The 14,352-nt window shown below is 47.8% G+C and overlaps 1 protein-coding gene across 2 annotated transcripts in view; it reads left to right on the top strand.

The window, feature by feature from the left end:
* The window catches only part of DAPK1 (death-associated protein kinase 1), a 164,173-nt gene that overhangs the window by 122,244 nt on the left and 27,577 nt on the right, over window positions 1-14,352 (top strand). For both annotated transcript variants that reach the window (XM_005868255.2, XM_014541237.1), the window contains exons 13-19: window positions 662-760; window positions 1,611-1,709; window positions 3,305-3,403; window positions 4,345-4,542; window positions 5,833-6,030; window positions 11,320-11,418; window positions 14,029-14,106. In XM_005868255.2, coding sequence (XP_005868317.1) covers window positions 662-760; window positions 1,611-1,709; window positions 3,305-3,403; window positions 4,345-4,542; window positions 5,833-6,030; window positions 11,320-11,418; window positions 14,029-14,106 — 870 coding nt within the window. The remainder of the gene's footprint in view (window positions 1-661; window positions 761-1,610; window positions 1,710-3,304; window positions 3,404-4,344; window positions 4,543-5,832; window positions 6,031-11,319; window positions 11,419-14,028; window positions 14,107-14,352) is intronic.

Here is a 14,352-nt window from a genome sequence, read left to right as displayed (position 1 = left end):
ATGGGACTATGCACCTCCAAGTCCCAGGGGGAGAGACCCTGTCTACTTCCTCATTCTCCCTTCTAGTTGCAAGCTCCATACTGTGGAAAAGCTCTGTGTAGAGTGTGAAATGACTTAGACATAAGGTCTTTTTGCATTCAGTGCCTTTCTTCATGCAAGGCCATTCCACATGCACCAATTACACCTCTAACCATGAAAATTTATTTTTTTTAAATATTTTTATTTTTATTGATTTCAGAGAGGAAGGGAGAGGGAAAAAGAGAGAGATAGAAACATCAATGATGAGAGAGAATCATTGATCGGCTGCCTCCTGCACGCCCCCTACTGGGGATCGAGCTTGCAACCCAGGCATGTGCCCTTGATCAGAATCAAACCCAGGACCCTTCAGTTCTCAGGCCAACGCTCTGTCCACTGAGCCAAACCAGCTAGGGCTAACCATGAAAATTTAAAGGACTCATCCCACAAATGAAAATGTTACCTTTTGATTGTGAAACCAAAAGAGGAAGCATGCTGTGTTCTGACTGTCCTCCGTTCCTGTTATGTAGCAGTCCTTACGCACCTGTTGAGACAGGAAGGTGTGTGGGATAGCAATGATAATTCGGGCATTTTTTTCCTACCAAACCTGAAAAATAGTTTTGTTTTGTGGTCTTGCCTACTCCAGCATGGGACGCCTCCGTTACTTATTGCTGCTGGCTGTGGAAACATTCAAATGCTACAGTTGCTTATTAAAAGAGGCTCAAGAATCGATGTCCAGGATAAGGTATCATTCTGTCTTATTGCAAATAAATTAATTTTTTAAGTATTCCCAGATGCCTCTGATCTTAGAGGTAACAGAGAAAATAACATGTATCTCTACTTCAGTTTCCTGCAAGGGAAGCTGAATTGCTGAAGTAGCCTGGTCCAAGCTAACAGGTGTTGTAAAGCAAGAGGAAAACGTTGATCTTTCTCTGGGCTCTGTTTTTGGGTATCAGCCATTCCTTGTTCACTACCCTAGATGTTTCTCCTCACTGATCACTTATTAAACAGTGTTATTGTAAGATGTCACAGTTGGGAAAGTTTTCATTGTCTAATTCGTCTCACCAGAAATGCATTTGCCCGCTGGTTTATTAGGGCCACAGGGAAGGATGATATGCTCTGAGGTGTAAATCGCATTGGAAGTGTAGGCACATTGATTAACAGCTAATAGTCATTATAAAGGACCTGTCCTCCGCTTCCAGAGACTTTCAACAGAGCTGTAAAAGGACTAGATCTGGCCCTTGACAATATAGGGACTTCCAACCAGAGGTTCAAGTGAAGGTTTTAAGAAAAGAGAAACAACTTTTTATTTTGATGTAATTCTAGAGTTGCCAAAAAAATCTGCAAAGATAATACACAGAGCTCCCTTATCCCCGCCCCCCAGCTCCCCGGAATGCTAGCATTTCACATGACCTCGATCCCTATGCAAAAATAAATGAAAGGGGGGGGGGGGGGTGGGAGAGGAGGTTGTTCCCCATGGAAGGTGCTTCCGTGGAGTTTGCCGTCACGGAGGAAGGGGAGTAGAGTGTGTCTGAGTGACGTGCATTCAGATCCCTCAGCTCTGGAAGTGTGACTCCACGCTGGTTTCTGCACAGGGTGGATCCAATGCCATCTACTGGGCCTCTCGGCACGGCCACGTGGACACCTTGAAATTTCTCCATGAGAACAAATGCCCTTTGGATGTTAAAGACAAGGTAAGGCCGCTTTTCTTAGGGACGGGGGAAGTAACAAACGGCTGCATTTGAGCTTGGTCTTGTCACGCACATCAGGAGCCAAAGAACAAGGATTCGGGACCCAAATCTTCCTACAGAGAATTTAATCTAGAAATTTGTTTTTGCCGGTGGCTTGGTCTAATGTTAAAATCTGCTTTTAGCTGAAATCTGCCAGACAGTTGCCATGATACGCAAGCCGTGAATTAATTTGCATGAGTTACATGAAAACCCTAAGTTCTAGTAGAAGGACAGCCAGAAAGAGACCCGAGTCCTGAACCTCACATTGGCTCACCATGTGCGTGTCTCTTGACCACACTCTTCATCTCTGAAGTGGCTGACAGTGCTGACCTTACAGTCACCGGCACTAGGAGGATTCATGAGGCAATGCATGTAAAGTAATGCATGTAAAGTAATGCATGTAAAGTAAGGCATGTAAAGTAAGGCATGTAAAGTAAGGCATGTAAAGTAAAGCTTTGGGGGGCACAGAGGTTATAAAATTATTGACTTAGCAAGATACCTTCCTTTCACATACTCGGGTTTCATTCAGTCCATCCCACAGTCCTGCACCTGCCCCGAGGATTCCTACCTTCTCACCCAGGATGGGTCCTACTGTGCATCCCATCTCTGCTTCTAACACTTGCCGTATAAGGTGTCACGTTCGGTCAGAGCTGCCACACACAGTCGTATGGATTGTGCCCTGCACCCATCTAAGAACGACATTCACATCATAGACAAGTGTGTTTATCATGGCCTTTTTCTGTCAGGTGGCGATAAGGTATCTCGTTTTGCTGTGTTTTAATTAATTTATTCTGATGGGTTTTTTGGCAGCTCTACATAAAATACCTTAAGGAAGTTGCTTCTATTACTAATTCACTGAAAGCTCATAGTGATGTTTTAAAATCTCTGGGAGTATAAGAAATGAGATTCTAAACATGGACAATGAAATCAGAAACATGTTAGTTAATAAAACTGTCCATTTACATATCTGCTGGGTGATGAACCTAGTATTAAAGGAGTTTTGTGTTTAAAGAAATCACATAGCTGGAAGCAGCAGTAGATAAGTGTGAGAACAGCCGTCACAGACCAGGGAAAGCCATCTCACCTGGGGTTGTATGACAAATGGTGAGCCCGGCGTATGGGTTTAACACCAGCTCCGCAATGACACGCCACCCTACAATGAAATCAGAAACATGTTAGTTAATAAAACTGTCTCTTTACATATCTGCTGGGTGATGAACCTAATATTAAAGAAAGGAGTTTTGTGTTTAAAGAAATCACATAGCTGGAAGCAGCAGTAGATAAGTGTGAGAACAGCCATCACAGACCAAGGAAAGCCGTCTCACCTGAGGTTGTATGACAAACAGGGTGAGCCCGGCGTATGGGTTTAACACCAGCTCCGCGATGACACGCCACCCGCAGGGCCCCTGGCCCAGGCACCATCTGGACAGAGGGAGGTGGGAACCCCCCAAAGGAAGGAAGTAGAGCCAGGTGTGTGTGGCCGGGCCTCCAGTCCTATGCCTTCCAGTCCCCACAGCCTGCTCCCGGGCACTCTGAATCTCTGGCCGTTTCTTTTGCAGTCTGGAGAGACAGCCCTGCACGTGGCGGCTCGCTACGGCCACGCCGATGTGGTTCAGTTACTGTGCAGCTTTGGCTCCAATCCCAATTTCCAGGACAAGGTGGGTCATGGTAGCTGGTGTCCTCCCTTCCTTCTGCTCTCTGCATGATGTACAGGCAGACAATGACATGGCCCAGTCCTCCCAGTTTTATCCAAGTTTCTGCTTCGATTCCAGAGGGCGGGCCTCAAACAGAAACACCACCTAACATCCATCTATTTAATCCTCTGGACAACCCTATGAGTTGTTATTACTGTTACTGTCATTCTCATTTTACAGAAGAGAAAATGGAGGCAGGGAGAGGTTCAGTATCTTGCCCCGGCTCACACAGCTCATAAGTGGGAGAGCTAGGGTTTGGGATTCGAAACCACAGGGTCTGGTTCCAGCATCCCTGTCAGTAACCACTAACTCCAATGGCCTTGTGTAGGCGGACATACGTGTCTAATGATGCTGACCATGAATATACAGCCTTCCAACCCTATAGACCCCACAGCCAGCCCTCTCTTTGACTATTACAACACGGTTACCTCCATTACTTTTATTTGCCTCAGCAATAATATGTTTATTATGTGACTCATCTTTGTCAAATGCATGGCAGACATGGTGAGGCATCAAGAGTGTCATGAGAATTCTTGTTCAAAGAAGTGCTCTCCTACCGTCAGTAACCTCAGATGAAGTAAACGTAGCACTTTTGTAAGAAAGATGCTAAAATTCCACCTGCACGGGGGCTCGATTGTTCAGAAGCGCTGAGCTGTCGGTTCCAGTGGGTTCCTGACGTCCTTCGTCGTTCAGATGCTGACAATGCCACATGCATCCAACGCACAAGCGTTGAGGAGACAAAACCAATGAAGGAGAGGCCTGTGTCTATTAATTTCAGACTCGTGTTTCACTCCAGTAGCTGTCTGCTCACTCTCTCCATTGCCTTGACTTTGCTGCCGGGTTCAGCGGGGACTCTCGCCTGGCCTGCACTTTCTCTCATGTTATTGCACCTGTCGCCTCGGCAGGAAGAAGAAACCCCCCTGCACTGTGCTGCCTGGCACGGCTACTACTCTGTGGCCAAAGCCCTGTGTGAAGCCGGCTGCAACGTGAACATTAAGAACCGAGAAGGAGAGACGCCCCTCCTGACAGCCTCCGCCAGGGGCTACCACGACATCGTGGAGTGTCTGGCCGAACACGGAGGCGACCTGAATGCCTCTGACAAGGTGCGTTGCGGGTGAATGCATCACACTCGCCGAGAAGTGATCTGGGGGGGGCTGGAGGGACCACAAGCCTTCTGCAGTGAGTTTACCCAAGAGGAACTTGAATGCAGCAAATTGTAATTATCCTTTCTCTTCTCTGTTCCAAAGATTCTGTGAACTTTTCTAGATTCTGTTTAATAATTAATATTCACTTGTGGCATGTAGCAAAATTTATGAATTGATCAGATGTCTCGGGTCTCTTTTATTTTAGCTGGGAGCAGGTACAGTGATGATCGCTGAGCCCAAGACAATCCGCATTTAGGGCTAAAATTGGCAGTGCACTATTAATTGGTAGATAAACAAAGAAATAGGTGGCTTATTGATTTCCATCACCTGCTATTTTGTAGAAACTCAATCTAGACCAGGTGTCGATTTTTAATTAAGCAAATTCAACGTGATCTGTTTTTATTGTGAGCTCGTACTTAAAATGAGGCCGTGATCTTGCCGTATATAGTTAGACTTGGACACTGTAGTTAATTTAGTAACAGCCATTTGTGGAGTATTTTCCTGGTACAGAGAAATGGTTCTCAACTGGGGGCGATCTTGCCCCAGGGGACATTTGGCAATGACTGGAGACATTTATTGGTTGTCACGGGCGTTACTGCTGGCATCTAGTAGATAAAGACTGGTGATGCCTCTTATATCCTCCGACTCACAGGATAGGACCAAAATGTCAGTCAATGTGCTGAGATTAAGAAATGTTTCTAAAACCCTCTACCAGCTCCTGAACTCAATACCTCTGCTCACCAGGGATTCTATAAAAGGTACAAGGACTCCTCAGGCTGGTCTTTGGTGGGACACAGAGAGTAAGCATGTCATCTTTGCTTTTCATACATATGACAGCCCTGGAGCAAATCCCTTCGCATCACTTTCGCAGCTTCTCCGGGTGTAAAGATTGCTGAGCGAATGTTCTTAAAGGTATCTTTCAACTACCTGAGAAAACGGGCCATTGGAGGCCTGTTACTTCCATCCTGCACAGGCAGAGACAAAAAGCAGCGTCTAGTCTTTCCACCCGGTTGCACTGGCCGAGCCTAGATTAACCGCGCCGATGGTCAGCAGAGTCTGATTATGCAGAGTGGAATGTATGGAGCCTCTCCCCCGCTCCCCAGGAGTAAATGTGTGGTTTCTGATCCTCCTTCAGCCTTTGCAGTAGGGAGCCTTTGCCAATTAAACCCAGCCCGGTGGCGGCCGGAAGGGCGAGGCCAGGCCCACGTGCCCCAGTGGAAGTGCTCATGGCCCTGGTGTCTGTTGCAGGATGGACACATCGCTCTTCATCTCGCTGTGAGGCGGTGTCAGATGGAGGTCATCCAGACTCTGCTCAGCCAGGGAAGCTTCGTCGATTTCCAAGACAGGCACGGCAACACCCCCCTCCACGTGGCCTGCAAGGACGGTAACGTGCCCATTGTGGTGGCCCTCTGCGAGGCCGGCTGCGATCTGGATATCTCCAACAAGGTAAGGCGGAGAGAACGACCCCTGAAGGGCCTACTGACCTGCTTCCGGATGTTGTTCAGATTCTCTTTGCATCTCTTCATTGTTCAGTCGGTATTCCTCCTGTGGACCTTTTCTTTTTCTTTTTCTTTTTTTTGTTACTCTTTACCTGAGGATATTTTTCCGTTGATTTTTAGAGAGAGTAGAAGGGAGGGGGAGAGACAGAGAGAGAGAAACATCCACGTGAAAGACACACATTGATTGGTTGCCTCCCACAAGCACCCCAAACAGGGTCGGGGATCGAGTCTGCAACCAAGGTACGTGCCCTTGATCAGAATCGAACCCAGGACCCTTCAGTACTCGTGCCAAAGCTCTATCCACTGAGCCAAACTGGCTAGGGCCATGTTCTTTTTCTTTTCTTTTTTTAAATATATTTTTATTGATTTCAAAGAGGAAGGGAGAGGGAGATGGAAACATCAGTGATGAGAGAGAATCACTGATCAGCTGGCTCCTGCACACCCCCAACTGGGGATCAAGCCTGCAACCCAGGCATGTGCCCTTGACCGGAATCGAACCTGGGACTCCTCAGTCCGCAGGCTGATGCTCTATCCACTGAGCCAAACAGGCTAGGACGGGCCATGTTCTTGTTCATGTGGCTCTCCACTTTCAGTCATAGCTTACATATGACTTTTGAATAGTTTTGTAGAGTAACAGAAATTATTGCATTAATAAGTACTTCCTGCCTAACCTGGTTACTACATATGGGCATTGAGAGACAGACACAGAAACCGTCCACTTGTAGAGGAATCCGAGAACGTGGTACAAAATTGGGGTGTCTCTCTGGAGCTCTGAGTCTTCAGGAAAACACCTCCTGAGTTCTGATTTGATTGGGATTTCTAGGACCAGATTTCTCCCCTTAGCTTACCCCCACAGAGAGTTTTATGGTCAGAAGTTCATTACACCTTTTTTTTGTGCTAAATAAATTTTTAAGACCAAGAGGATGCTATTATTTGGTGAATAAAAGAGAAATGCAAATAAATAATTTCATGTTCCTAGGTGGGTTTTTTAAATGGTATTATGTTGACTTTTAGAAGTTAGCTAACACTTCCCCTTCCCCTAAATGCCATCTAGATTTTCATTACCAAATCAGATAGAACAGTTGACTATTCAGTTGGTTTTGACCCTGTGACTGTATGAATGGCAAGCACTATTCTGTGAAGATAATGTTAAAAACAAAGTCCAAGTAAAGTTATTTTGATTAATTGTGGGAAATGTTTTTTTGTTGTTTGTTTTTTGTTTTGTTTTTTTGGTTAATCCTTACCCAAGGATATTTTTCCCATTGATTTTTAGAGAGTGTGGAAGGGAGGGGAAGAGAGAAACATCGATGTGAGAGAAACACATCAATTGGTTGTCTCGCCCACGTGCCCCAACCAGGGCTGGGGATCAAGCCTGCAACCAAGGACTCAAGACCCTTCCGTCCCTGAGCTGACGCTCTGACCGCTGAGCCAAACCGGCTCGGGCGGGAAATGTTGTTTTATAAATGGCAGGGATGATGCCAGAAAAATTTCATTATGATTTGTTTGAGGTAAAAGAATTAAAATCTGAAACAGGCAGAAAATTATACTTCTACCAAAAAAATTATTTCTGTTGCATATTATGTGATTAATTCTAGTGGAAGTTGAAATTGGTAACCTTCACATTCTAGAAATATTAAAAGGCATTAGCCATTAGCTGCTGGTTGCTTTCTGAGTTTATCCCATTCTAATCTTGCCAAGTCAGTTATGTAAGTGGCTTAAGGGGAAAGCCAAATGTAATGTTAAGAAGCATCAAGACCTTGGCTTTCCTTCTAGGAGTCTTTAAATGAGTAAAAAGCGGCTTCAAGGAACATCGGGGCACTCATTTGAATACATTTAGACTTGGCCATTGTCTGCCGGCTGAGGCGTACGAACACCATGTCTCACCAATTAGGAGGGACCGGGTATTCGCCTCATGCCTCGGTGCAAAATAGTGCGTTTGTTAAGTATGCTCTATAAAATGCCCAGAAAGATCGTAGACTTTCATGATTAAAAACAACTGGTTCAGCCCTGGCTGGTTTGGCTCAGTGGATAGAGCGTCGGCCTGCGGACTAAAGGGTCCCAGGTTCGATTCCAGTCAAGGGCACATGCCTGGGTTGCGGGCTCAATCCCCAGTGTGGGGTGTGCAGGATGCAGCCGATCAATGATTCTCTCTCATCATTGATGTTTCTCTCTCTCTCTCCCTCTCCCTTCGTCTCTGAAACCAATAAAAATATATTTAAGAAAGAAGAAAAAAAAAAGAAGAAGAAGAAAAAACAACTGGTTCATTTCATAGGAAAGCCTCAACATTTCGGGGCGGGGGGGGCTCATTAGGAAGCGCCGACATTTAGATGGCCGTGGTAGTTCATACACACCAACATAAACTTGTATTGTTACTATGTCAGCCCAGCAATGGCACATACAGGGCATTCCGTCGATGATTTTGTCATAGAGTTGAGCTCAGCTGGAGGAAAACTCATTAGCTGCACAATTTCAACCTCCTGGAATCAGCAGCGAAGTTCAGCCCGTTCCTCAGAGCCCGCCTGGCGCAGCAGCTGCTGGAGCAGCTCCAGGTTCTGGACCTGCAGGCAGGTCCCCGCTGCCCTCAGCGCCAGGCTCAGCCCACAGCGACTTCGTGGGTCTCCCGCCTTCAGAAGGGCTGGTGTCAGCTTTGCTTCTCTATTCCTTTTGGGTTTTTTGGAAAGATAACCGGGACTCTAGAGGAGCTTAAAAGATGTGCAGGAAGGTAAGAGGAAGGTATTATTTCCCCCAGAAAACTGGCTTCCCATGGACTCACCCTAGTCACTGGCTGTCAGGATTTTTGGACATGGCACAGTGACAGCCCACGCCTGCAGGCAGACTGTCGCTCCTGCCCTGTGGTGTGCCTGTTCCTTCCTTGGATTCCGTTCCCCCAGAGATAAAAATGCCATTCAGATGCCACCCCTGTCACCAGGATGTGACAGGAACTCGTCACTACCTTCCACACTCATGGTGTAATAGACAGTTCTTAGTCTTCGCTTTTCTCGAATGAAAATCGGGAGAGTGGCTGTTGAACACGGCCATGTTAGGGAACACGTGAGCGGGAACTAGACAATGCAGAGCACACAGCCCTTAACTCTTCATTCCTTTTGTGTTGCCTCTTCTCCTCAGTTGAGAGAATGCGTGTGGTACACAAGCACATGTACACACAGATGCGCACACACGTGCATCAGGAGCGTGAGAGAGGATTTCATGCCCATCAGGTGTTTATCGCTGCCCAGCTCAGGCAGCACTGTGCCCGGCCTGTGGGAGGGAGCTTGTGGGGAGCAGGGTGATATATCTTGCCCTCAAGCTGCTTCTCTCTCTCTCTTTTATTTTTGCTTCTCAATGTAATAGCATCTCATGTCTCAATCACGGCAATGACAGACGCGCAGGCGCTATGGAAACGCTGACATCTGGACATTAAGGAAACTAGGAAAAGCTTTTCAGGGGCAATCCCTTAAAATGATTGGGAGTTTGACAGATGAAGAGGGGAGACTGCATTGCAGACCGAGGGGAGCATAAGTGTGTGTTTAGGGGCTGTCTGGAGGCCCCGTAGCTGACATGTGGTGTAGGTACTGAGGGTGCTGCTCTCTAAGTCGCTCTAGAAGGTAACAGTAGACAAAACATAAACAGGCACACACCTTGCAGGGTTATTCACAGTGGCAAGGAGTGGGACGGCCTTCAGTGTCCCTCCGCAGTGGGCTGGCGAATGACTGTGGCATGTCCATGTCGTGGGCATTAGTCAGGTGTCCGAAAGAAGATTTAGTGACACATGGAAAAGTGTTCACAACCAATTGTTAGGTGCACGAAGCAGGTGACAGAATAGAATCTGGAGGGTGATTACGTCTGGACTTTTCAAACAATGTATGTCCTTTTATGGATTCATAGGTAAAAGCTTGGGAGGAAATGCCCCAGAGTGTTAAGTAGGGCCAGCTCTGAGCAGGGGCAGGGGAGGGAGTGAGTGGGGAAGGAGGACTTTTGTTTTCTACCGTTTATCCTTCCATGTTGCTGGGACATTTCAAATGAACCTGTGTTAACTTCATAACAAAAAAGACCTTTATTTGCAAATAAGCAATAGAAGACAGAGGTACCCTAACTTTCTTGGTTCCCAGCATCTGTTGTATCTCAGTAATTTTTTCGTGGTTCCCCCAGGGCCAAAGAAATACCTAACAGTTCTGTTTATTAAGTGGCTCAGTCTAAACAGCTTAGTAAGTCTTTATATCCTAACAAGTTAGTAGTCGTTGCAATGAATGATTCACATAATCGAAAGAAAACGAATAGGTTAATGTCATTCTTACATAACCACAATTATGTATTAATGGGATGTTCTCACCGCTCCTCGCATCTTGGACTCAGATTGAACATTAATTTTCTCGAAATGCGTTTGCTCCTTATCACAGTAACCGCCAAGGCCCCGCTGGTGTCAGTGAAAGGAAGACAGTACAACCCAACGCTGAGACCCTCACTACCTGGAGCTAGTAGCTCACCTGGTGTCCCACCTGCTGGTTTCATCAGAAATTTAAAGTATTTAACATGCCTCCAGGAATCGACTGCAGTGCCTGGAGGTGCCTAGTTACACAATTTGGGAACCATGGACATTTTTTTTTAAATGGTGGGCATGCCTAGCCAGTTTGCCTCAGTGGATAGAGTGTCAGCCTGTGGACTAAAGGGTCCCGGGTTCGATTCTGGCCCAGAGCACATGTGTGGGTTTCGGGCTTGATCCCCAGTTGGGGGGCGTGCAGGAGGCAGCCGATGGATGATTCTCTCTCATCACTGATGTTTCTATCTCTTTCTCCCGCTCCCTTCCTCTCTGAAATCAATTAAAAATTATTTTTTTTTTTAAATGGTGGGCATGACCTCATTAGTGTGCCTTCAATGGCTGTCCTCCCGTCCCTTCGTCCCTTGTTGAGTCTAAATGTGAACTGTGGTGCAGATCTTTCTGGAACCTGGGGGCCGGCCCTTGAGCCCTGACTGAACCCTCCTTTATGCCAGCGCAGCAAGAGACTTAATTACCTTATGATAAGCCTCCCACTCGTTCACCCTTTGAAGTTACTCTTTTAACTGAAAAAACACTTGAGAACGTTGTGCTTGGCTTGCCTCCTCCAGGAGATGCAAGTTTCTGGAAAAGCAGGCCACGCCTCCTGCTTCTTTCTGGTGGGTCCCAGACCCCTGGCAGTGGGCTGGCCGCCATCCTCGGGCACATCGTCAGAACCCTCTGGGGCCTCTCTGTGTCTTGCAGTATGGCCGCACACCCCTGCACCTGGCCGCCAACAACGGGATTCTCGACGTGGTCCGCTACCTCTGTCTGACGGGCGCCAACGTGGAGGCGCTGACCTCGGTGAGTAGCCTTCCGGCAGGAAAAGGCCTCGGGTGAAGACTGGCCTGGCAGCGGCACCTGAAGCAGGCGAGCTGCTGCCGAGCGCCGGCCCCTGCACTGCAGTGCGGGAACCTGTGCCCACACAAGCCGGGGTGACATCTCCTCACCGCTTCCTCCTCTCCTCTCGCCAGGCCCGCGCTGCCGGGAATGCTGCTGCCTCCCAGGGGCCTTTTTGTTCCCCGTGTTACGTAACTGTGCCTTTGCCGGTTTTATTAGATGTGTGTGTTCTTTCCTAAATGCTCCCCCTCCGTGCAGGGCACTGGAGGTGCCTTGGCTGTCGGAGAGGGAGGAGGAAGGGGCCCTGGGTGTGTGGGCGACAGTTGACGAGAGCTGCTGTCTCTTGTTTAGAAGCCTGGCTCTGCTAGCAGGCCTGAAAGTTATTTTTAAGTGAGTTCCCCTCACTCCCCACTCCCCTCACTCCAGACCTGGCGGCGGGGGGCGGGGGGGGGGGTTCTTAAAGACCCCAGTGATTCCCGTGTGCAGTGGAGTCTGGGAGCCGCTGAGTCCTTTTCTTACCATGTCAGTAAGGATCTAACCAGTTTGCCATGAGTCCTGACATGGCACCTAATGCATCCCCAAAGCAAACTAGAAGCCCCGCCTGCCCATTGGACACTTTTCGGGAATCTTAGGGAGCAGAGAGGGGTGACACGGGACTGTAGACACGCCTCCTCCCAGCACCCATCTGAGCTCCAAGCTTCAGCCCAAGGTGCTGGTTCTCACCTGGCACTTTGCCCCTGGGGAGCATTGGGCAGTGGCTGGAGACACTGAGGGTGTTGCCAGTGGAGAAGGGGAATGCTGCTGCCATCTAGAGGTGAGGCCAGGGATGCTGCTAGACATCCCACGGTGCACGGGACAGGCCCCCACAATGAGCATGACCCTGTGCGAAATGTCAGTCATGCTGAGGTTGAGCAACACTGGTTGCCTGGGACCCCACGCGTGGCTCAGAGAGTGACTGGCTGTGAGAGACGGGAAGGTGTGCTGCTGAACAGACGGGCGTTTCTCAGCTTCCCGTGGGAATGGGACTTGGCTACTGCTAAACACTGGGAGATAGGCCCAAAGGCTTCTTGTTCTTCTTGTCTAAAAACGTTGCTTTTATTTATGTGGAAATTGCTCCTCGTCGTTTCTACTTTTAAATGTATAATGATTTCTAAAACGGCAGCAGAACAGGGCCTAAGCCTCGTGTCCTCCTGGGCAGCCTGTGCACAGCCGCACTTCCCGCCTCCCATGAGTGACTGAGTCGTGCACACAAAGCCGTGAGAGCTGGACCAGGGCGATGCTTGGGAGGAGCTCAGGAAATGTTAGCCACCGTCCTGCACGTTCATGGCACGAAACAAATGAACTCGGGTAGTATGGAACTGCAGCCCCATGGAAATTTCCTAATTAAAAAGTAAACAGCGAAGTACCATCCATGGGCCCTTATTTATATCCTGTTGATGTAAGGAGCGTCCAAAACTGTAAGAATTCTTATGCGTTTATTTGAACCAAACTTGACAGTTGCAAGGAATCAAATTCTCAATGGATTGAGAAAATGCTCCTGAGAATGGCAGTTTGCACCCTATTTTATACATTAGAATCAAAGGAGGAAAATGTAAGGATGTCACATGAAACCATTGGTGATAGAGTAGGGATGCCGGAGGATTAGGCATGTGGGAGGTGGAAATCTCTGAGATTGGATAAAAAATAAAAGGAGAGACACATCCTTCTTTTAAATAGGTGGGTAGAGGATAATTAACAATGACAATGAAGGGTTCTGTGGTCTGTGCTGTGGTGGGAGATTGTGCCCTGAGGGGCCTGGAAAAAAGGGGATACTCTGACATTCCAAAAGTACGCTATCATAGATGCAAAAAGACAATAGACAGGCTCAATTAAGCTAAAGATTGCCCTTTGTCAGGGGAGATACAGGCCTAAAATAGGACTACCCACCCTGACTCACTTTTAGTTAGAACCTTTGAATTTCAGTCCATCCTATGTGGTTACGTTCAGTCTGAGTTTGTAAGACCGCCGTGCAGGCCTCCCCTGAGCTTGTCAGGTTTGACATGTGGCCCCTTATTTGTTCACATCCTTCTTTTACATTCACTGAAAGTCTGTGGATATACTTGTCTGTTAAACAAAACCTTTCTTTGAATGCACAGCAGTGACTAGTAACTAGCATGACATCGGTGCTGAGGTTGGCCTCTGGAAGTATTTTAAGATGTTAGCTGATGCTAACTGGAATTCGGTGTCTAATGACCATCTTTATTGTCTGCCTAATTGGAGAAGGATTCAGTTCACCAAGTAGTCTGCCTGCTAACGAGGTGCTGAGTACGATGAAGGAGTGGGGGGGGCGGCCTGAGGCACCTCACTATTGGACCTCAGAACACCAATGCACGACTTCTTCCAACTTCTCTTCCCTCCCTGCACAGTCAAGTGAAATGAGGATTTCCCTGAGAGGGAATAAGCCCGATGCGCTCTGTCTGGCCACTGTCTTTGCTTCTGCCTCCTGTTCTGTTTCTGCCTCCGATGACGGAAAGGGCGTGTGGAACGCACACTCTCTGTTGAGAAGGAAGGAAACTAATCATTTTTCTCCGACAGGATGGGAAGACAGCAGAAGATCTCGCCCGGTCGGAGCAGCACGAGCATGTAGCAGGTCTCCTCGCAAGACTCCGAAAGGTGAGAGATTCCGTTTATCGGTCTGTTTTTAAGTGCAAAGGTGTTCTTTCTCCTGTAAACTCGGAGAGTGAGGCTTTGGACTCACAGGCTGCATGAAAAGGCAGCTCGCTGTCCTGGTCCTGAGGTTTGCATATCGATTTGCATGTATATCTCAGCTACCTGTCGGTTTCTTTTTCCGTATTTGGACTGGGAGACCACTGTGCCACTGTACAGACTGTGCCCGGTTTCCCTCCTCCCGCCCTCTCT

The sequence above is a fragment of the Myotis brandtii genome, unplaced genomic scaffold (assembly GCF_000412655.1).
Source record: "Myotis brandtii unplaced genomic scaffold, ASM41265v1 scaffold266, whole genome shotgun sequence".
Taxonomy (NCBI): domain Eukaryota; kingdom Metazoa; phylum Chordata; class Mammalia; order Chiroptera; family Vespertilionidae; genus Myotis; species Myotis brandtii.
The sequence above is the reverse complement of the archived record's forward strand: the minus strand, read 5'-3'. Positions and strand labels throughout refer to the sequence as shown.